The sequence below is a fragment of the Leptidea sinapis genome, chromosome 4 (assembly GCF_905404315.1).
Source record: "Leptidea sinapis chromosome 4, ilLepSina1.1, whole genome shotgun sequence".
Taxonomy (NCBI): Eukaryota; Metazoa; Arthropoda; class Insecta; order Lepidoptera; family Pieridae; genus Leptidea; species Leptidea sinapis.
Genome location: NC_066268.1, coordinates 15,294,072 through 15,317,706, shown reverse-complemented (window position 1 = coordinate 15,317,706; position 23,635 = coordinate 15,294,072). Strand labels below are relative to the sequence as shown.

General features: G+C 33.4%; 1 protein-coding gene across 1 annotated transcript in view; it reads left to right on the top strand.

The window, feature by feature from the left end:
* The window catches only part of LOC126979914 (protein Wnt-6), a 67,071-nt gene that overhangs the window by 26,153 nt on the left and 17,283 nt on the right, over positions 1 to 23,635 (top strand). Inside the window, exon 2 of the mRNA XM_050829508.1 lies at positions 12,271 to 12,491. Within this exon, the coding sequence (XP_050685465.1) occupies positions 12,271 to 12,491 (221 nt within the window). The remainder of the gene's footprint in view (positions 1 to 12,270; positions 12,492 to 23,635) is intronic.

Below are 23,635 nucleotides of genomic sequence, written 5' to 3'. Positions count from 1 at the left end.
CACCGGATGCCGGCTAGATTATGGGTAACACAACGGCGCTTATTCCTGCCGTCAAGCAGTAATGTGTAAGCATTATTGCGTTTCGGTCTGAAGAGCGCCGTAGCTAGTGAAATTACTGGGCATCTTATTTCTCAAGGTGACGAGTGCAATTGCAGTGCCGCTCAGAATTTTTGGGTTATTCAAGAATTCCGAGAGGCACTGCGTTGTAATGGGCAGGGCGTACCAATACCATCAGATGAACGTCCTGCTCGTCTCATGTCTAATTTTCATAAAATAAAACTATTTACGGACAATCAAAGTACGAACAGTCAAATACTTCTCTATTTGACTTCACGATTGTCTGATTTAAAATCCAATTGTCTATAATGCTCATTGATATTCCCACGTGTGATGAAGAGTACGGTATTCACCACGGAAGTAACACTCATTTAACCTTTAGAACTTTGAATCCCTCGAGTAACAGTCACGCCTTTTTAATCTTCATTTGCTCCCTTCATAAACAATCTATTATAAGAGTTGGACTAAGTTTAAACTCACCTGAAATAATTATAGTTTTAATTTATCAGCAGTGAACCTATTGTAATAATTGTGTCATAAGTCTCTCAGCACATTCAGGACGCATCGTGAACTCACATGTCCCACATAAATCGCCAACTAATTAACATCTGTATATTTGTAGCGGTGTGTTTGTGGCTGCCAAACGATCATATTGTTAGCCTAGGTCATGATCTGACTTTTACGTCAACGACTTCATTTTCTTAGTTTTAAATAACTTTATTCTCATTAAGACCATTCTAACAAATAACGTAGGTATACATACAATGCAATACAATGTTAGGCAAATAGATAAAACATAAAACAACCCACTTATGCTATTTAAACGTTTCATAATTATACTTTATGCTTTTAAAGACTCGCCTGAAAAGAAGTCAATATTTTGCCATTTCTTATTTCTTGGCACGTCTTACTAACATTCTTTCTTACAATTCATATTAAAAATACTCTAAGCGACATTTTCAAGTGCATTAGTTATTATTGTATTGCTTTTAATAAATTACTGTGTATATTTACGAAAAATATTAATTATATTTAACTTAATGTACTTAACAATATTATGACATGTAGTAAATAATATCGATACGTGGAAGTAAAAACTTCGACAAACAGCAGTTATGATTAATAATAAAACTCACAACCTGTGTTTTCTACTGTGATTTAAGACAAAAAAATATCTCAATGTAACTTTGTTCGTTCGTGAGGCTTTCAAAAGCTTTCCTAAAATCGATATGAACTGTGTCTTATTGTTCTTAGGCGTCTAGTGTGAGTAGATTGCGCTATTATTGACATTTATAGATATTGTTATTAATTTATTGATAAAGAATATGATAGAAAATAAAATCAAAACTCAAAAAGTCTTGTTAAACTGTTTCTTTGTGGTGAACGCATAAAGATATTAAGACTTCTAGTGCGCCCAACTGGTGGTCTTCTTGGAAGCTCTTGGTAGGCCTTAATAATACGGAATAAAATTTGATCATAACTAACAGTACGAATTAAGTATTAGTATTTTTCATAAGTTATAGATAAATTATTATTGTTACCAAAATTATAAATAGCTCTACTTTTCGCACATTCGAGTTCTGAACTTTCATCATATAGAGCATGTAATCGGTACAAAGTTCGACTGTCCATCATAAAGCAACTTCCTCTCTCCGGCTAGCCAACTTTCTCACCACATGGTGCTTTGAAGAATAATTAATTGACATACAACTTATCACAGCTAATTTATTCGTCTAGATAGACACAGGTTTGTCACCAACTTGGCGGCGCTCCATAGCATTCAAAGCCGAGGAAATTTATATTTTAATCCTCATGTTTAAAGTCGATGTTGCTGTGGCAATTTAATTGTGGCGTTTTCTTGGTTTATGCAACAGAACTGTCACTAAGATATACAGAAAATGAAGCCAAAATAAACCGTAAATGTTCAATGACGTATTTCGTAACCGTATTCAATAATTATTTAGTCTAATAATGATGAGTAACGTGTCTCTTATATAGATAATATTACGATGTGCTAAAACGTATTTTAAATAAAGTTTATGGTTATCACACTGTCTCTTTAAGGTTATCCATAATTCTCAATTTATGATTTATGTCATCAATATAAGTTATAGGTTGTAAAATTGTGGTAGGCACAAATTCAAATGTTTTTTTTCAAAATAGGATTTGAAATCAAATACTCAAAATAGACGGTAATTTCTCATTAAGTTTGGTTACTATTGCTCAAAACCATCATGGGTAGTAAAATCTTTTAAAGCCAAACTGTACATCATTCTACAAAGTCAAATACTACAGATATATTGAACCACATTGCGGTTGTCAAGCTTTACTTCCACGTACAAATATCACACGAACTGGCAGAACCACTAGGTTGATTTATCATTTTATATGTGTTTCTTCTATGTAAAGGCATGCAATGGTCTTGCAAAATTTCATATGCATTACTGGCAAAAGAAATGTAAATCTACTACTAGTAAATAAAGTAAGGTAAGGCTTTATTTACTACCTTAGTAGCAAATAAAGTATTTTCCATATTTTTTAGTTTGTCTTCCTATCAAAGCTTGTTTTTTATTTTAAAACAATAAAACCTAAATAATATCAGCGTAAAAATGTGGCAACGTCACTAAATTATCGTAATAGATGTTCCCTGGATGCTCATATTGAAAACTCTTAGTCGTTACAGGTAAGTATTAAGCTATGCTATGAAAATACATTTGCGACTGACGTAGGAACAGCATAAAACAAAAATGATGTGTGAACTTATGACTAAATCTAGGCAAAAGATTTGGCAGTTATATATTGGAGAACCTATCATAGAAGAAGACATAAATATAAATTCAGGCAAATTCAGGGGCTCAGTATTGCGCAACTAGAAGGCTTAAGAAGATGGATTGAAACGGTATTGATTCTTTCGCGCAACTTCCATTGGAACTTTCCTCTTCTTGATAAACATAATAAACGTACCTACTTTCAAGTTTCAAGTCAATAAAGAAGAATATTTTAATAAGACCCCATTTTGCTCCCTCCCTCGTATAACTACTGCATATGAGAGTATAAATTTAAATCTATCAAGTATTTAGGCGCTGAATTGAAAGTCCCACGTGTGTTTGTTTAAGTTGCGATTGTCGTGAGTCGTTATGTGTCAGCCACTGAGCATTGTGTTGCCACTCTAGCGACGATTGATTCCGCTAATATAAGCGTCGATAATGATACCAGCTCGGCTCTCATACGCTTGTGATTTCAATCTTTAATTCACGAGACCTAGATTGTTACGCGTGACATGTATTTATGGTGTTTTAGATCGCGATGATAAGTTGACGCAGGTTTAAGATATAAAACAAATGAATATACAACAGCTTGGCATTTGAGACGAGTTTCTTGCGAGATTCAGTTGCTTTCGCAATTTTCCATCAAATAGTAATCTTTCATAGTTTCTAAGTGTAAAAACTTGCGTTGATAAATATGTATGTAAGAGAACTAGAGACGTATTTATTATTATTGTAAATCAAAAAGTGAAAGGAAGTAACTATAACATAAATCGCCTTTATATAATCGACATAATGAGTTTGAATGACTACATCCCTGAAAAACAATCAAAAGGCTACCACAGGTCCAAACAACCAAAGCCCAGATATTTTGGTTGGGCTAATTATGTAGCACAACGTCATCAATCGATTTCTGATGACATTTCTGCATCGCAAGAAATTATACAAGACGCATATCGGTCGATTGATACATATTTAAATAAAACTATTTGTAAGCGGTCTTATTATTAGTTCAGATTTATTATATGGATCATGATTTCTTAAACATTATTGTTCAATAAATTAAATTTGTAACGATGAATTGTTTATAAATCTTGGTATATCTTGATCAACTCTCAGGTTGTGTCACTCGAACGGTCGGCTCAGTTGGACGAGTTCATAAATTTAATTTAAATAAACCCAGAAGTGATATCACTTTAAAAATAACAAATTATTGTTCATGTTGAAGATATAGTATAGTACAGTATAGCATAGTAGTAAGAATATGTAAAGGAGGTTTGTTCATGAAAAGGGGACAGATAAAAGCGGATTGATCAACAATTTATTGAGAATGTGAGGATGAAAGTGTTGGTAAAAAGCGTGTCACAACCAGATTGGGGATGTTTGTAAATGGACCAGTACAAGAGTACTATATAATGGTCAGGAACGTGGAAATCGAAGTGGATATCTGAACTCTGGGAAATGGGTCTGATACAGTTCAGAACGAATAGCCTATGCTTATAATTTCGGCTTTTTATTATTAATGTTTTTGTCAGAAATGCTTTAGGCAACGGAGTCGGATGAATAAGAGACCAAACCTGCGATTGGTAGACTACAAGACTAGCATACTCCAGGAACTGGTGCATAATGGATACAGTGCCCTAGAGGAGCTCATGTAGACTGCATTAAATAACGGAATAAGAAATGTGTACCATAGCAGTTTGTGTAATTGCCTCATTTTTTAAAAACCAATCAATATTTTCGATTTTGTGTTTTTAAGTTTTCCTAGAAATGTTAAAAAAATTGACAATATTGTGATCTAAATTGAATCCCGAGGGCTTATAATAAGTAAATATATTACAAACATCCTCTTACAATGTTAACTAATTAAACTAACCCAAGGGGAAATTTGAAATTGAAATATTTGGTCGTTTTTGTCAAAATCCGTTATACAAACTGGATTTAAGCTTAAGTTTTGAGAGATTTGTGAAAGAAAAATTTGTCCTGGGTATTAATAAGAATTTAAATAAACAGAAATAAGAAGAAGAAGGAAGCGGTCTACGAAGCTGTTAGCTCTTTGTGGACATTTATATGAGTAATAATTATAATGTATGTAATATGTAATAATAAATATTATATTTATATATAAATAATAAATTATTTGTATATAAATATATTTATGTGTATAATTAATCTCAAGAGAGCCCATTTCGTCTTCACCAGGCTCCTTTGCACAGGAAGCCGGCTAGATTATGGGTACCACAACGGCGCCTATTTCTGCCGTGAAGGAGTAATATGTAAACATAACTGTGTTTCGGTCTGAAGAGCGCCGTAGCTAGTGAAATTGCTAGGCAAATGAGACTTAACATCTTATGTCTCAAGGTGACGAGTGCAATTGTAGTGCCGCTCAGAATTTATGGATTTTTCAAGAATCCGGAGCGGCACTGCATTGCAATGGGTAGGGCGTATCAATGACCAGCAGCTGAACGTCCTGCTCGTCTCGTCCCTTATTTTCATAAAAAAACCGTGTGAATTTCCTCAGTGATAAAATTTATAATTGTTGTCAGGAGCGGAGATTACCAATAATGCCAAAACTCGATTTGTCAACAATCAATCGATTTAATACTACGTCAATATAACAAATGCTTTAATTTTTTCTACATATACCACGTCATGTTCCTCAGAATCAGCTACATTCCTATGACGAAACATTGACTAACACGTAAACACAGTGTGTGGGGTTAATAAAATAATTTCCTACAGTCTTGCAATCCGCGTGTGCTGTTCATAACTCAGTCTGCTCACGACTTTTACTGTCTTGAAGCGAGGCTACCACTGGCTGTTTACATTAATTAAATTCTTGATTGAAAACTCTTTCCTGTAAACTACATGGACGGGCGGTAATTGAGACGCACAAGTCTGTTAATTGTGAGCGAATTCCTCGTTTTATAGCTTTCGAAGAGCCATGTTGAATTATAACAGACAGTGGACGTTTGTTTGATTTTTTTAGGATTTTTCCGTGGAATATTGGCTTAAAAATCTATTCAATCTTGCGAAAAAATACTTGATTAATTATTTTTTAAGTAACTTTTTGACACCACAACCAAATTAAGGAATTGACTTAATTGGCAGTGTCTCTAGGAAGATACGACATGGCTTTTTTTTTAAAAAAAGCCCGTAAATTCACCTAAAAGGCTCGTTAGGCTTGCGTTAGTCCTTGGTGTTATAAGAGAGAGTGAGTAGAAGTGATCACTGTCTATCAGGTAGCCCGTCCTCCTCCTGCATAAAAAACTTTACTTTAATTTGTGGACACTCAAGCTCCTTACCTATTAATTATTAAAATAAGAACATTTTTATAAATGTGACTGTTTGTTGCTAAAATAAAGTATAAAACATCGGTCTCTTAGAATATTTTATAGCCAGTAGCCAATAATAAAGATGTCATACAAGTTACAATATTTGATGATACATATTATTTACGTTTACATAATGACCCAAATAAAAATAGAATAAAAAGAAAAAATCTCTCTACACTTAATTAAAACTATATCAAAATTAGCTTAATAATAACAGATACAGCTATGCTCTTCGAGCAAGTCTATCGTAGTGGTTTCTAGCCGCCTTTACACAAACGAGCATTACATTGTCTACCGTGGCGGCTCAGTCTCACTCATTATCAATAGATAATTTCTACTTTCAGCATTATATTATGGTATAATTAAGTCACTTAAAAGCATGATGTAATCTTAACACTAGTTCTTCATTTATATTAAATGGATAAGATAGTGGCTTGATTACCTCGTACATTTTCTGCAGTTACTACTGCGTTGCTCGAAATGCATGATCCAACAGTAGTGATGGTAACTTAAACGTTTCTTTATGAATACTACTATTAATGAAAACAAATATTTGACAAGTTAAATGTTGCATAATTTGCTGTAATATAAGTTACTACTTTGAAAAGAAGCTACATCTTTTGTTTTAATATAGGTGTAGCACAAAGTACCTCATATGAACATTTTCAATTAAAACTATATGTGAGCATCAATCTACTACTCTCACAAAATGTGAGATACATTCTAGTTTGAAAATACTTTTTTCTATTATCAGTTCGTTAGTCGAAAAACAAATGTAAAACAATCGATCAATATCATCTGAGACTCGGTTCCCGGTAGTCTTCAGACATGTCTAAATTTATTCGAAATAGCTTCGCACTCGATACTCTGACAATGAACTCTTATCGAGTAAACAATCGATCAGTCAGCACACCCTGGCGCTCGTCTCTCACCTATCGACGTGGCGGATCGTAAATCGATATTTACAGACTAGGAGCACAACACTAGCTGTTATAAAAGTCGACTTTTATGACTGTTTCTGTAATTAGGCAACGTTCTGATTTTTAAATTGATCATTTGATTCTCTTGTGATGGTTAACAGTAAATATTTAACATTCGTTGTATTTTACTTCACGCCACAAATGTTTCATTTCATTTGGGTAATAATTTACTGTACTTAATACTTCATGAAAAAATTATTGGAAAATGAAAAAAGAAACATCTAGATGCGGATAATAAGACTAATGATTGATTGAACGAAGAGTTCGACATTGACATTGTATGTTCACTTGTTTTCCGCGATACAGGTATGCATAGTACAGAAAGCGCTGCTAATTTGTATTTTTATGTATCCATTTTGTCAAAAGATACACATTTCTTTTCATAAACAAATAAATTAGTGATGCACAAATAGATCACAAGTCGATTCTCAAATCATTTTATTTGGATGCAATTTCGTGGGTTTGTTTTGTTTACTACTTTATTTCGGTTTTGGTTTCATTGTTCATTGATCACATCTGCAACGACTCAAGTGCATAAAACGCGGGACATTAGAATTTGTAATACCCATCCCACTACCCACCATACCATACCCAGTATGGTCAGTAGTCTTTGAATGACAAAACTAAATGTAATAAAAAAATACAGTAAACTTTACAACCGTATCCACGAAGAACTTTCCTAAAAAGTTCATGAAGTTTGCTACCATACGATTAATTCGAATGTTAATAAAATTAGGGCTATTTTCAAACACTAACATTTTTTTGTAAATATATCTATATAATCGAACATTTTTCCCTCACTAAGTTTTCGTTTCAAAGTAAAAGTCCTGTATACTTAAAACCGATTCCTGAGCCTGCCCGAGAGAGGTCTTGCATTCAAATTCAATTATTTTTATTCAAAATAGGATGTGACATCACTTATTGAAAGTCAAAAAAACTACCACTCATTCCAAAATGAATGCCTCAGGCCTGAGAAGAATGGGCGCAACAAACTCAGCGGGCTCTTTTTTTTCATCAAAAATATGTTTTACTATTAAAGTAACATTTACATAGTAACAAAGTAACATTGTACAATTAAACTTGTTATTTAATAGACTGAGGGCGGTCGCTCCATTCCCATTCTGTGGTATCATTATGAAAGTCATTTATGTTATAGTAACCTTTACCATACAAACGTTTTTTAACAATTCTTTTAAATAACGTAATACTTTTGTTTTGAACATTTTCTGGGATCCTGTTGTAAAAGCATATACATCGCCCCACAAAAGACTTGCTAACTCGACTTAGCCGAGTAGTAGGCATTATAAGCTTATGTCTGTTCCTGGTGTTAACATTATGGTTATGAAAGTTTTTCGCAAATTCACTTATGTGCATATGAACATACATTACATTATTAAGAATATATTGAGAAGCAACAGTCAAGATGTTAATTTCTTTGAATTTATTTGGCCTAGGTTATAAATAGCGCGAATAGCCCTGCTCTGCAGCACAAATATTGTATTAATATCGGCAGCTTTGCCCCATAGCAATATACCATAGGACATAATACTATGGAAGTAACTAAAGTACACAAGTCGCGCCGTATCTATGTCAGTTAATTGTCTAATCTTTTTAACCGCGTATGCTGCAGAACTAAGTCTGTTCGCCAATCCTTCAATATGGGGGCCCCATTGTAATTTGGAATCCAGAGTAATGCCAAGAAATTTAGCAGATTCCACCGATTTAATCACCTCTCCGTTTAATAAAACACTTGCATCAACATTTTTTACATTTGGTACGGTAAATTGTATATATTTCGTTTAAATAAAATAAATTGGGGTTGTCTCTCTGTGACTCTTATTTGTTGATAGAATCTGAGGGAGCTGTAGTGAATTACAGCATTATGTGGCCACCAAATAGCTACCATCACTTTACTGTGGGTAAATTTCGCTTTAGAACAATGTTGCGGCATTTGACCTAGGGTCAACCGTAGCAATATTCGCTATCGATTATCGTTTAGAATCCACTTTTTTACACAACAATTCGCCCCAAAGCCCCGCTCCATTCTATGCTGGTTCAACACGGTTTCTATAACAAGTACAACTTCTTTCTAACTACAAGGCATGCTTACCTCTGTAGGTCAGTTAATTAACATAACAAGCAATTTTATTTTATCAAATTAATGCCAATGGATCAATATTTTGGGTAACACCAACTATGCAACTGATTCCTTGGAAGTTAACAAATTGCTTTTTAGAACCGCATTCAATTCATTATTTTTTACCTTTGTGGCTAAAGTTCCTTTACGGAAGTTCATTAACTTTATCCTTTCTAATACAAATGTGTTCAAAAATTACTTCAATTTTCAGTTCATTTTTATAGGCTAGTCAGCAAGGTCAAAAACTTTTTAATTCTTGATAAAGCTCCTTAAAAATAAGGGGCCATTTAAATGGATTCGGAATGACGTCTAGAAAATTTTTACAAAAATATATATAAGCACATGAAAATTGCAAATGTTATTATCTAACAAATTAAGAAGAATAAATATAATATTTCATTTTTGGTTAAAAACTCAAAAACTGTCTTTAAGGAATTTTGCAAAATGCACTTGTTTAGGCTAGTCGCATATTCTTTTTAAAACTTTAAAACCTAACAGAAAACCAAAAGTCAGACCATCCAATATTGAGCATTCTCTGAATGCTGTCATGTGACAAAAGTTTTACTCATATATGTCTTACCAAAGAGGTTTCAATGCAGCCAAAACGGCTAGTTGATATTGAAGCTCCTATTACCTACAATTTTATTATTTCTATTACATAATAAAAAATAACTGGAAAATATTGATTGGATTACTGGAGAGTTTTTTATTATTTGCTAATATTACTATAGAAACAATACAATAAACAATCTTTAAAAAGTTCAGTCAGGCGATATGATGGACAAACAGGGCTTACTTGGTTATATAGGGTTAGTTGGGTTTTTACTAGTGGGAGCCTCCTTTGCACAGAATGCCGGCTAGATTATGGGTACCACAACGGCGCCTATTTCCGCCGTGAAGCAGTAATGTTTAAGCATTATTGTGTTTCGGTCTGAAGGGTGCCGTAGCTAGTGCAATTACTGGGCAAATGAAACTTAACATCTTATGTCTCAAGGTGACGAGCGCAATTGTAGTGCCGCTCAGAATTTATGGGTTTTCAAGAATCCGGAGCGGCACTGCATTGTAATGTGTAGGGCGTACAATTGTGCTCCTTACCTTGAATAAGAGCGCAATTGTAGTGCCCCTCAAAATGTTTGTGTTTTTCAAGAATCCTGAGCGACAAGGCATTGTAATGGGAGGGCATATCAATTACCATCAACTGAACGTCCTGCTAGATACGAATCTAACGAAGGGACGACCCTTACTTTCATAAAAAAAATGCAACATGATTACGGTATCATAAAATTCCCCTATTTCAGTAAACAGTTAAGCTCTCAATGAATGTAATCGGGTATATTGGTAGAAGATATATCTTAAGATAAATCCGCCGAAAATGAATAGCAATATCTTAATCAAGAGATCTTATCTATTCTACCTTATATAAATTGACAACGTGTTACTCGATGAAACTCTTAAGCTGAGATGACGTTTAATAATGTAAAATAAACACGCTAAAATTAACTTCATTCACAGTGGCAGCACGATAATGGGGTCCGTTCATGTGAACTGGACTGAATACAAGGTAGTGTTTTGTACTACAAGAGTATTTATTACTCGTAGGAATAGCAAATTGTGATATTCTGACTTATGTATTAATTTGTTCTTTCGTTTTAGATCGAATCCTGATTATCTTTTTCAAACTCCAACTACTAAGTAGGTTCGAACTAATATGCTTTTAAACTACTATATTCCTTATATAAGAGGCAAACTGTCAAGAGGCTATAGTGATTGGAAGTGGTGAGGCCAGCCTTTATGTTAAGAGAATGCTTTAACGTCCCTAAGTCGTATCGGTTTAGGGAAACTGCAGCCGGTAATTCATTCCACAATGTGACTGTGCGAGGCAAGTAATCTTAAAGATATAATGCCAGACATCAACATAATTTTGGGTTGAATTTCACATTTTGACTAGTGGAAGGATTCTGGGTTATATCCTCTTCTTTGAGGTACCCCTTTACTTTACAGCATAGCAGAATATGCACAAGCTGGTTTCAGCCTGTATGGGTTCGCATTTGTCTTCAGCCCATATTTATATATAGTTTTGCATGAAGCAAAACGATTATATTATAACCAAGTAAGATTTTTTTATTATTGAAGTAGGCGTTACTTTGCAGAAATCCATAATTATATAAATGATTTGAGTTTTCTTTAGTGTTAATATTTGTCCCTAAGTAATTCGACACGTGTTTCGCCTCTACACGAGGCATCCTTAGGACGTGTTGTCTCGCCAAAAGAGACTGTCTCGTGCCAGATTTTGCGACAATTTTGTTTAGGGACAAATATTGGCGGAATAAACACTAAAGAAAACTCAAATCATTTATTAATCAAGTAAATCAAATCATTTTTTTATGACAATAAGGATGAGACGAGTAGGACGTTCGGGTGATGGTAATTGATATGAGAGATGATTTTGTCAGTGATATAAAATGTAATGCTGTGTCTAAGGACTGTACATAGAATAAAAAATCATTGCTGAATTAATAATTATGATACTTAACAACGTTTGTTTACCATGTAATGAATTTATTCTGTTTTATATGTTTTTATTAGGCCTAAGTAGGCCACAAAACAATACCTAAAATCACGATAACTACTAGGATCTACCTACACTGGTTTTGTACATAACTTAATTTACTTGTTAATAAAGATATTTTGAAATTGAAATCGAATTGAATTGATAAGCTCTACCCATTACAATGCAGTGCCGCTCAGGATTCCTTTAAAACCCAAAAATTCTGAAGAGCACTACAATTGCGCTCGACATTTTGAGACATAAGATGTTAATCTCATTTGCTAATTAGCTACGGCGCCCTTCAGACCGAAGTACTATAATGTTTACACATTACTGCTTCACGGCAGAAATAGGCGTCGTTGTGGTACCCATAATCTAGCTGGCATCCTGTGCAAAGGAGCCTCCTACTGGTATATAAGTAAATAGTAACAACAAGTATCATTGACAGGGCGTCTGGCAGCGCTGTGATCCTAGATCCCCGCATGGTCTGCAAGAAGAACCGTCGCACCAAGGGTCGCCTAGCCCAAATCTGCAGAAACGAGACTGGTCTTCTGAAGGAGATCAGTCGAGGAGTTTCGCTTGGAGCAACCGAGTGTGCTCATCAGTTTAGAAACAGACGTTGGAACTGTACTACACAGAGAAGAAGTATGAGGAATATACTCATGAGAGGTTGGTACTCAAAATAATAATAATAATAATGTTTAATAATAGTAAGTCTAATATTTCTAATGTTTAGAAGAAGCGATAAATACCTATCGGAACGAGAAAAATACAATTTTTTATGTGTATGTTATCAGACAGAAACCATGCACTAGCGCCAAAATGAAGCTTTCTTCCCAATCATATTGTGTTTTTTTATCAAAAACAATCCACAGAATCTAAACGTATATATTTTTTAATTTAGTTAACCTCCTAGTGTCGAGAGCTACGACAAAAACATGTTCGGATTTGTTACGGCTGAACCATCTGACGCGGTCTGGTCGCTACCAGACCGCGTCATAACGGTCCGCTGACCATATTGGATGGTATGTCCCATTGTCCACCGCAAAAAATAATTGTTATTACCGTCCCGAGTACGACACCGGACCAATCAGAGCGAGGGGCCCACCGGACTGTCCCATGATCCGGCCGTACCATGTATTTAGGTTATATACTGGGTTAAGTAGAGTTAGTAAGTCTTTTGAAGGCAATGTATATTATGTGTTATGAATATAAAGCTGAAGGACAAGAAAAAATCAGAAAACATACACAATAAAACGAAAGTGATAGATGCCCTTCAGCATATGAAACAACTGAAGTGGGAATAGTCATGTGAACGTCAGATGAACAGATGGACGGTGGACAAAGCTGGACACCAATTGGTCTGGACCACGAGGCAAGAGAGCCAGAGGACGTCCTAAAGAACAGTGGGTTGATGAGATCATAAAAATTGCTGGAGAAAACTTGACTCAGAAAGGAAAGTCAAGTAGAACCTGCAAAATTGTTGGAGGAGGCCTATACCCAGCAGCGGCCTGAACTATTATATAAATGTATATTTTTTAATTTTACGTTATATTAAGAAATAAAAGGGCATTATCATTATTATTATTATGTATATGCTTTTAGAACATGATCCCAGGAAATGTACAAAATACAAAATAATTACTAGGTTACTACGACGTAGATGACTCTTAATTTTACCACGAATTGGGAATGAAAAGTCCACCTTTAGGCTATTTAATAATAATTTACCGTACGAAATCATATTGTGGCGAAATTTAATTAAAAAAAAAGAAGGAGCCCTCTGAGTTTCTTGCGTCCGTTCTTCTCAGGTCTGAGGCATATATTTTTAAATGGGTGGTAATGTTTGACGTTTAATAAGTGATTAAATCTTATCCTGAAGTAAAATATTGAATTTGAATATGTACAATTTATTAGCGACAATTTGTACGGCGCAGCAAAATAACGCGAGGGAACCTATATACACCTGCGAAGAAATTCAAATTTCGAACAGTCATAAAGAACTTGAATCCAGCGTCATAATACAGAAAATAGGCGCGACGGCTAGTTGCGATAAATAGCTCATATGTTAACTTTTTCACATCAGTGAACCACGTTCAAATAGTTAGATAATAAATTAGCAAACAGACAAACCAACTAACACAAATAATCATCATTAAGTGGCCGTCAAAGTTTGAATCTTTTTGTGTATTGTTGAAATAATTTATGTATTAATTAAATTAGAAATTAAATTATTTTAGTTTCCATTTACTTCTTATCGTAGCTTCAACCAGTCTGTAATTTTTATAAGTAGATCTGATATTTTTTTTGTGAAACTTTTATTACTTTATTTTATTTATTTATTACCTCAATTATTTTCGTTCTCATTGCGCATGTCGCATTACAGACGGCCGCGGAATATGGTTTTTGTTGAACCATTAATTTCAACTACTGCTCTCAAGCAAGTTGGCCAAGGAGCCTGGGTTCGAACGGCACACCTAACAAAATAGCATAACAACATACATTACTGTGTATATAAAGGGCGCCGTAGCTAGTGAAATTACTGGGCAAATGAGACTTAACTTCATAAGTCTCAAGGTGACGAGCGCAATTGTAGTGCCGCTCAGAAATAGTGGGTTTTTCGAGAATCCTGAGTGGCACTTGCACATTGTAACGGGCAGGGCGTATCAATTACCATCAGCTGAATGTCCTGCTAATCTTGTCCCTCAATCCCATAAAAAAAATATTGCTCTTTACCTTACTGTTTTATTTTTCGTTAAAACTAACATGCAATCAGTTAATGTGCAAAAAACTACAGAATTTCTCAATTTGATGCTAAATGATTTTGAATCTAAAGGAGTCATCGAAATCTGAATCCCTTTTAAATTACGTTTGTATCTTTTTTAATATTATTCATGATACACTCCTGTCTCATTATTTTAATCATCACGCACCCACATATTTTATTACTAATAACATTTTATTGAAACGTGAAACCAAAATCGAATAGATGAGTTCATCAACATTTAAGGTATTAAGCCTAGTACACACTAAATCTACTAGTTGCGATACCTTAGCGGTAAAAATATAAGATCGCCTGTTCATTTGTGGTGAAAAAATTAGTACCTGTACTAATAAATTCAATAACTGGCATTATATCTGATTCTAGTCTAAGATTGATTGTAGATAAACCAATAAAAAAATGTGATGTATTGAGTTTGATTAAATTTTTTTGCTTAAAAAGAGACGAAAGATAGAAACTCAAGTAAGTTTGTTGTAGTTGTAGATACAGAAAATTAAAAACAAATCTCAACGAGGATTGTTGAAACAGTTTGAGCCTATTTTAAATGTAATATGATTATTTTAGACTTGACATAATGCTATCTTATGGACATATTAGCATATTTAATAAGAAAAAGTTAGTTGAATTACTAATGAATCCCAGTATGTTTGCATTTGATCAGTGTCTACTTCCTGTTTTTTTTACAACAATAATAGTAATACCATTATATACCTTTATAAAACATCGCAAAAATTAAAGAAAAGAATCAATTTATCATAACCTCGGTTCTACTTTTAGACAATTATCGTATTTTGTTATTTATTTAAGTTAGAGTGAAAGTTAATGACTTATTACAAAAATCTAAAACAACATAAATAGTACGCAGCGTTTCTGTCTCTCAGTGTATAGAGGTCTTAACATTGAGCTTGGAAGCTCGGATCGCTACCTGCCAGGTTTATTAGTCGCTCGACAAAAGAATGCAAAATGTGTTAAATCGTATAGATGGCTATCTTCGACTAATTCGATTAGGGTAAGGAGTTGATTTTATGCGACCGCCCGTTTATCTAAATGCACTTCAAGTCTCGACATCGATTCGGATGACCGATATTTCGATTAATCGATTCACTTATTAGCATATTTAAAAATCGATTATAATTTATGAGATTAATCAATTATCTTTTTTGTTCGTATATTTTGGTAGTCATAAAGTAGCTCCAGTCCAATGTCATTTGCACAGCGTAATAAATTGCTATTATTAATTTATCGATGTTTTGATTTTATTGTCGTAACACTATTTAAGGTTGTCATTATCTGTTGGTGCACGAATTGGATTCTTTGTTTCATTAGTGAATGTTTATGATGTTCAACGAATTATATTTCACAACGCATGTCCTTTGGTTGGTATGCTTGTATACAAATATATTCCACTAGTAGGAATGTATGATAAGTGAAACTTTATTTTATATTCTTTGGACTTAGGAAAGAGACTACTTTCTTTGATTGAATGAAGGGAGATTTTCTTAGATTCTTTATCAGATAAGTGAACTAACGATTAAGGCTGACCTGTAGAACGTACTAAGACTTTGCTCAGTGTTTACTTACGCAATACTCACATTAGTGCGATAAAACGCGAACTTTTCTTTTGCATTGGGCTGTCTCAGCTGAAGCTCAGTATAATTTCAGGTGTCAAATGACAACTAAAACGAAATCAAAGATTGTGCCAATCTTACACTATTTAATAAGACATAAATAGTCAGCCCAACTCACAGTGGCTGACTGTTTAAGACTTGTCAATCAAAATCGGTTATAGTAACAATAGATTCGCTTTCCTTTTCTATTTTTCTGTATCTCCGTTAGAGATTTTCTAGGAACTATTTGTTTATCTATTCGTTAGTATATTGTAAGTTGTAATATATGAATCTATAGATGGCCGACATAAAACTGTTCAATCAACGCGTAAACTTGTTTGTTAAAATTCGTGCAGAAGTCAAGAAAAATAGAAGCAAATGAACGAATCCGATATTTTTGTAAGAATTGCATCGTTTCAAATGTCATCGCTAATTCTTATAATACTTTTTGGGCATCACTGGACATTTTGCTAATGTAAAATACATTAATTAAATGTTTTACTGTTTGGAGCGATAGCTTAATTCTCATATACGTATTCATTTTTAGTATTCAGGTACCTGGCTTACTGTTTTGTTATTCTGTCATTTGTTATAATGTCGGGGTATACGGTTTATTAATGGCCGCATTATAGATAATATTATAATTTAATAAGATTATTAACTTTTGTGTTTTTGTGTGACATCTTGGCATACATTGTCTTGTATGATTATCCGGGTTTATATTTGGTATATCAATGAATGGCGTGGGATACAACTATTGATTCTAGATAAACCTCAGAAAATTCACATTTTACGGCTATTGAAGAGGAATTCTCGGGTACTATATATACAATACGTAAATATTCAGAGGTTGCCTTATGAATAAATAATAGTTAAAAAAAAAACTAAAAAGCACGCTTTATATAAAACTCAACTAAAAAATAGAAAATAAATTTAAAATGAAAATAGTGTAAAAAATTACATTTTATTGTAAAAAATAGCGTGGGGTGTAGAATAATTATTATTCTAATATCTTAAGAAGCACCCCACGCTTTTTTTTACAATAAAATATATTTTTTTTACACTATTTTCAATTTAAATTTATTTTTTATGTTTTAGTTGAATTTTATATATAGCGTGCTTTTTAGTTTTTTTTTAACTATTATTTATTTTTCATTTTTTATTCAAATTAGTGTAATGTCATCGGTCCTCGATAAATCTACAAAGTTTGAACGAAATCTAGCCGTTTAAAGTGGGTCAAAATTGCGCCCAAAGAAGTCGGTTACAAACATACATACAAACATACAGGTGAAGCTAATATAAAGCGTATAAAAAGGACTACTACAAAACCGCAGACTGTTTTAATGATAAAAATATTTGAACAGGCTAATTATGAGCTACTTATCTATATTTTATAGTTGTAATGTTTACTTTAAGTATTTCTCTTTTTTTAAAAGTAAGACGTGCAAAAGCTTTTCCTTTGAAAACTACTTGCAATAAAGTGTTTTGAATTTGAATTAACATTCCTTTTACATACAAACAAACGTTATACAAAGCACATACATAATATACAAACTATTTTTTTTGGAAAATTATTTGAAATGGTTCTATACCTTTCGATTTTATATTGGTCGCCTGTAGAATATAAATGAATATAATGCCCGTAACTTATTTACAAAATTCATAAAAATTTTAATTTTTTTCCACATCCGTGGCATATTCAGATATGACGTCATAATAAGATTAATTCATAAACTGATACAAACAGATACCCTATTAAGGCAGAACCCATCACTAAACTTTTAAAGTGAAACTTTTGTCATATCGCCTTAATTGTTTTCGTCCATCTATCGCATGTCGCATTACAGCTGACCGCGGAGTAAGGTAGAATTTGAATCATTAATATCAACTACCGCGTTCAAGTCAGGTTGGCCGAGTAGCCTAAGGAGCCTGATTTAAGTTCTGATTCCCGAGAGTTCAAACCCCACTTCCTGTAACGGTTTTTTTGTTACAATAAAAATATAATATTTTTATTTTATGAATAAGCATAATAAGTATTAATAAATTTGTTTATTTTTCTTTCGATTTTTAATGCTGATATACATATTATGTTATTTTGTGAAATTATCGTTCATAAAGACCACACAGTTCCTTTTTTTGTTAAGGTTAAGCAATCTTAATGTTACTGAAGAAAAATTTAATAATAAAGGATGCTCCAACAAATTGTGTTAAAATTTTAAAAGCCTATAAATTGAGTGAATAGCTCTGCGTCAGCCGGCGCGGGTGCTCCGATACTACGGCCTACGGATACAAAACTGAATTAGTCCCGGTTTTTTATCACACAATGTCATGAACGAAATCTACAGAGTGTTCAAATTTGATCAAAAATATCAAATTGTATTTATTGTTGCCAATTACTATCTAACTAGAGGATTAAAAAAGTATTTGTGTGTTTGGTCCCAAGCGTGAGGCCACATTTGAAAATCTTAAGAGAAAACATTGTTTGAGGCCTTTTTCAGATTTAAGAATTCTAAAACAACATACTGTCGTGCTACCGCGGGCGACACAATCGTCAATATAATAAGGACCACTACAGCTCCGACTAGTTAAATACTCAAAAATCAGGGTTTATTTCTCGATAATTTCCTCCTCCAAAACTTGGAAAATCGAAACTAAATTTTGGAAACTAATTGGGAAGGAAAAATTCTATGTCGAATTGTTGATTTTTGCTTATTGTAGTCGGATTGTATATAAGGTCCCAGTTTGCGGATTATCTGATTAAATTATGTTATTAGCACTCACAGAAACAAAAATATCTAAAAGCGCATAACAGAGACACAGATAATGAAGATACTGATCTGATATGAAAATTAATTTGAATCTAGGGTTAAAAACTAAGGAGAAAAGTGTCGAGGACGTTTGTATGTTAAAATGGCCATGTTTCATTGCCTCACACCATGACCAAACAGACCATACCGACCAATTTATCGCGTGTAAGTAACCTACACTTAGTTATCGTAGTGATATCTCGATGTTCTTTGAACGTGCGAATGATGCAGCCCATGAGCGGCTTCAATATATTTTTTGATGAAATTGGCAGTACGGGAAAAAACACTTTTCATCTATTAAATGGTCTCAAAATATATTTGTTTGTGAAAATCAAGTTCACTGACTCAGTCACATAATACATACAAGCGAAGATAATATTATGATAAGGTAATATAAAAAAAGAGTATGTATGTATAAAAAATTTCCACATGCACCATATATAATACGAAAATACATCCTGTATAATGGCTCATGACAAAAAAAATCGTTAATTGGTCCCTTTCATTAGTAAGTCCGTGCATTCTTCACTTCGTTGTTTTTCTGTGTCAAAATGTTATCAATGAATAAGGATTTCAATTTTACTTGAACGGCCTTATCTGTATGTAAGTACCTACTTACTGTCAATTATAGAACTTAAGTCGTAAGTAGTTGTTATGGTTTTGGTTGGTTTTGAAAACCTTAAATTTGAATCATGTTTTTTTTGTTTCAAGTATTGTGATGTTTTAATTTATTTGACGGGAGTTAGCAGGAAATGAAACGCGCAAAGATATACTTTTCATTATGATAATTTAAATATGAATGTAAAATACATTAATTGTTGGTTTCGATGATTAGTAGTAAATTCCTTTTGGTCAGAGGGTTGTCTGGCATACTAGGGAATAATATAATAAGGATTTAATATATTTATAATAAAAAAAAATATTTTATAGCAGAATTTTGCGAGTAATTGGAAAAAAAGAAGAACGACAAATTTTTATCTTAAAACGTTTAGTACTAGTATATAGTACACATGCAAACTTAAAATAAACTTATAAGACTTAAATTAAACTTATGAGGAATTTCCACGTTTAACAATGAGTTATAATTTTCAGTTTGTACTTGTATTATCAGTGGCCGCATGTATTTAAATTACTTATGTCTATTTATTTATATTTAGTTTATTGTCTTATGTCAACTGTCAATTATAATTTATGCATTATTGCATAAATTATAAAAATGTTTTTTTTTAATTGCATGTGCCATTTTCGTTCTAGGCACTTTATATAATATACTTCATATTATATCGCTTAAATGACATTGCTTGTGGTGGTATCGTGGCAAGGGTCGTTCCCTTCTCCAAAATAAGATCCAGGGAAGCGAAGGCTCATCCATGCGTAAATGGGCCGGGCCCTTCTTGTGGGGACTGGACGAACCTGTGATCTTATATATATTATAAAAATATCACACTTTTGTTTCTATAAATAAATCAAGTTTGTAAAATGTTCGCATTGTGCCTTTATTTATACAGCTTGTGCGGATTGATGTATCTACTGTACTCAATAACTGTTAAGGTTTTTTTGATAAATAGTATTTAAAAAAAAATATCATGATGAAGTGGCACTAAGTTTATTACAACTTCTTCTCAGCGAACCTAAATTTTTCGCACGTAGTTAATGGTATATTGTAGTATATATATGTAAATTTTGAAATTTAGGTGTGTAATTTTATTGCCTTGATTAATAAATATTTTGATTTTATAACAGCTAATTCTGCAGTAAAATAGAACTACACAAAAAGCACTGCACTTTTTTACAGTCTCTTGTAGTTGAGTTTTTTGATCTTTAAATCTCAATATGACGGATATGTCAAACGTGAACATGAAAGCAGAACACTTGGCCCGTGAGGGCCAAAGGCTCGGAGAATGTACAAAGTACTATCTATCCGCAAGCAGCTATTTCGGTCAACAGCCTAGCTATCCAACGTGGAAATGCTGCCAGTATTCTTGGTACATTTCCTCGTAACGAGTTTTAATTCTATTTAATTTAATCATATAATTGTCAATATAAGATTTGTTTTGTTTCAATAAATATTACTTTAAAAAACATGAAAGCCTGAGTTCGTTTACAACCTTTCGAACCTTAAAAATTATCTATTGTATATGCCGTATTCGAAGATCAAATCATTTTGGCAAAAAGAAAAATTATATGATTGTTATTTATCTAAAAGTTTTCTTGAAAAATCGAAGTAGAGAAGTTTATTATGATGCAATTTTAAACAAACACATACTAGCAAATATTTGGATTTAGAACATCGAAAGTCAATAAAAGTAATATATTATGCCAGTGCTCACTAGGCAAATTATATGGGTATGTTAAAGATACCTACTTATGTGCTAGGTAGCTCTTTCCAAGAGGAAGTCTGATTGACATGGAGTCCTAGTAGACACCTAAGCAGGACTAGAATGATTAAGCTGAGGTGGGAAATTTTAAAATGAAGCGACTTCTCCAAATTTCTCAGGACACTTGGATTACTGAGCTACTAGAAAATTTTACATTATCTGGAGTACATGGCCATCTAATACTCAATGAAGCACTTGACAAGTTTCTTCTTTTTCTATCATTTTATTACAATTATTTTACAATACTCGGCTATTCATAGAGTGAAGATCGAAGTGACACAAGCGCTTAGTGCCACTAATAATGAACTATATTGAAGTAACTTATTCCTTCACCCGATGTTTATTAATGTTATTAAATAAAATTCAGCTCATTTTATAGCTGTTATGTTTCAGTCTAATCAGTTTCTAAATTCTAATATTTAAGTTTCACTATTTTTTAAATTAAAAAAAATACGAAGCTTCATTAAACGAGGTTTCACCGTCCGTCATTGTGACGCGCGTCCGTCATTGTATTATAAAATTGGTGTCAGCAAAGCTAGGAACAAGAAAGATCGTTTAAAGTTTACTTAATTCATATTAAATAAATTTCATAAAGAAGTTTCACAAGATAATGTCTAAAATTATGTATCCATTCGTAAAGACAGTATTGAAAAATACATCAATTTTTATGATGTTAGTACTTATAATGTTACGGACGGTAGACAGGACGTAGTATAATAAAGTTGAGTTCATTCAATTGAATTCGTAAACACTCACACATAAATCAACGAACAGTAAATAAGGGCCAATGAAGTTTCTAGTTTGTCAAGAAGCCACGATCGTAAACGTCAACAAAAACAAAACTCCAAAACCCCACGATGAACGTCAGAAGCGCGATATCAAATCGTAAATACTCGACACCTTATCTGACTAGAGTCGACGCCGATGATTTCCACTTATACAAAACAGCCTAATTAAGCTATAAACAAACCAACGAACATGGGCTCCCAAAATATTGAGATCGTGTGTACTAATCTGGCGGAGCCATTACTTGTCGACAGGTCGTCGGGAGTAGCAACGGGTTCACATAAAGATACCCCGAGATAACTGCTGCCTGTAGGACCTCACACGTACCCAAGGATACCTCATAAATACCCACCAATGACTCGCTCCTAACAAAAAACTCGGCGATAAATTTGGCGCCCCAACACGTAAATGTTCTTAATTATAGTATATCTGTAGTAAAATATATCTGAAGAATATTTTTGTTAATCTTATCTGTTCGGTCGTATGGGCGCTCCCATCGACTCACTGTGTATAATGTTCTTAATTTCGATATGGATTACTAATTCGGGTTTCAATTTTCGATAATGTTTATAATTAATAATGCAATGTCCGGGGAATAAATTAGGAGGATAATAAAAACATTCCTGCATTTAGTTAAATGCAAACCAAACTCAATTTATACAGTTTTACCTGTCTGGAATGTTCATAATTATATTCCTTGCAATCATGATAACATTCCCAAATTCTAATAATAAGGAAATAAGCGAACAGGCGAGTTGGAAATTGGAAATTCGGCAAACGATGTAACATTTTACTTATACAAAACAATATTCCCATTTATTAGTAAAAAAAAAATATTGGAAACAGTACTTAATATGTGTATAAACGAACGCAAGAAGTTATACTTATTGGGGAAACAAAAGAAAAAACTCTTATTTTTTTTTATTCCTCGTGCCATTTTACGTTTGTAGAAAGAAGTTTGATACAATTAGTCTAGTTGACCAACTACCGTCAGGGTCTCAAAATTTGTTGTAAGTGTGCGGGCTTCGTAATAATTAACTGTGATAGTTTTTCCCTAATGCCCCAAAATAAATATTACTTCAAAATGATTTCTAGTAACAAATTCTGCGGCCTGCATAATAATAAGTACACAGCCCTTAATATCTGTGTCCTTCGAAAGTGAATACAAACTATGAGGAAGAGAACTGGTCAGACCACTCATAAAGGAGACAGCGTCGCGTCGCCATGGGATGCACGCATTAACAGAGCTAATTATTCCTATTAAACAAGCACAATCCATTCAAATTAGCCATCGGACGTACCTTGAATAAAGTATTCGCGTTTTGTGCGCGGCTGAATGAGTGTGCCCCTTCCGGTGGGTGGCTGATGTCACAACATGCAATGCGCGCCGTGGACTCACCGCACCGCATAATGAGACGTTTGCTCGTATTAGCTTAAGAAATTGACAAGTGAA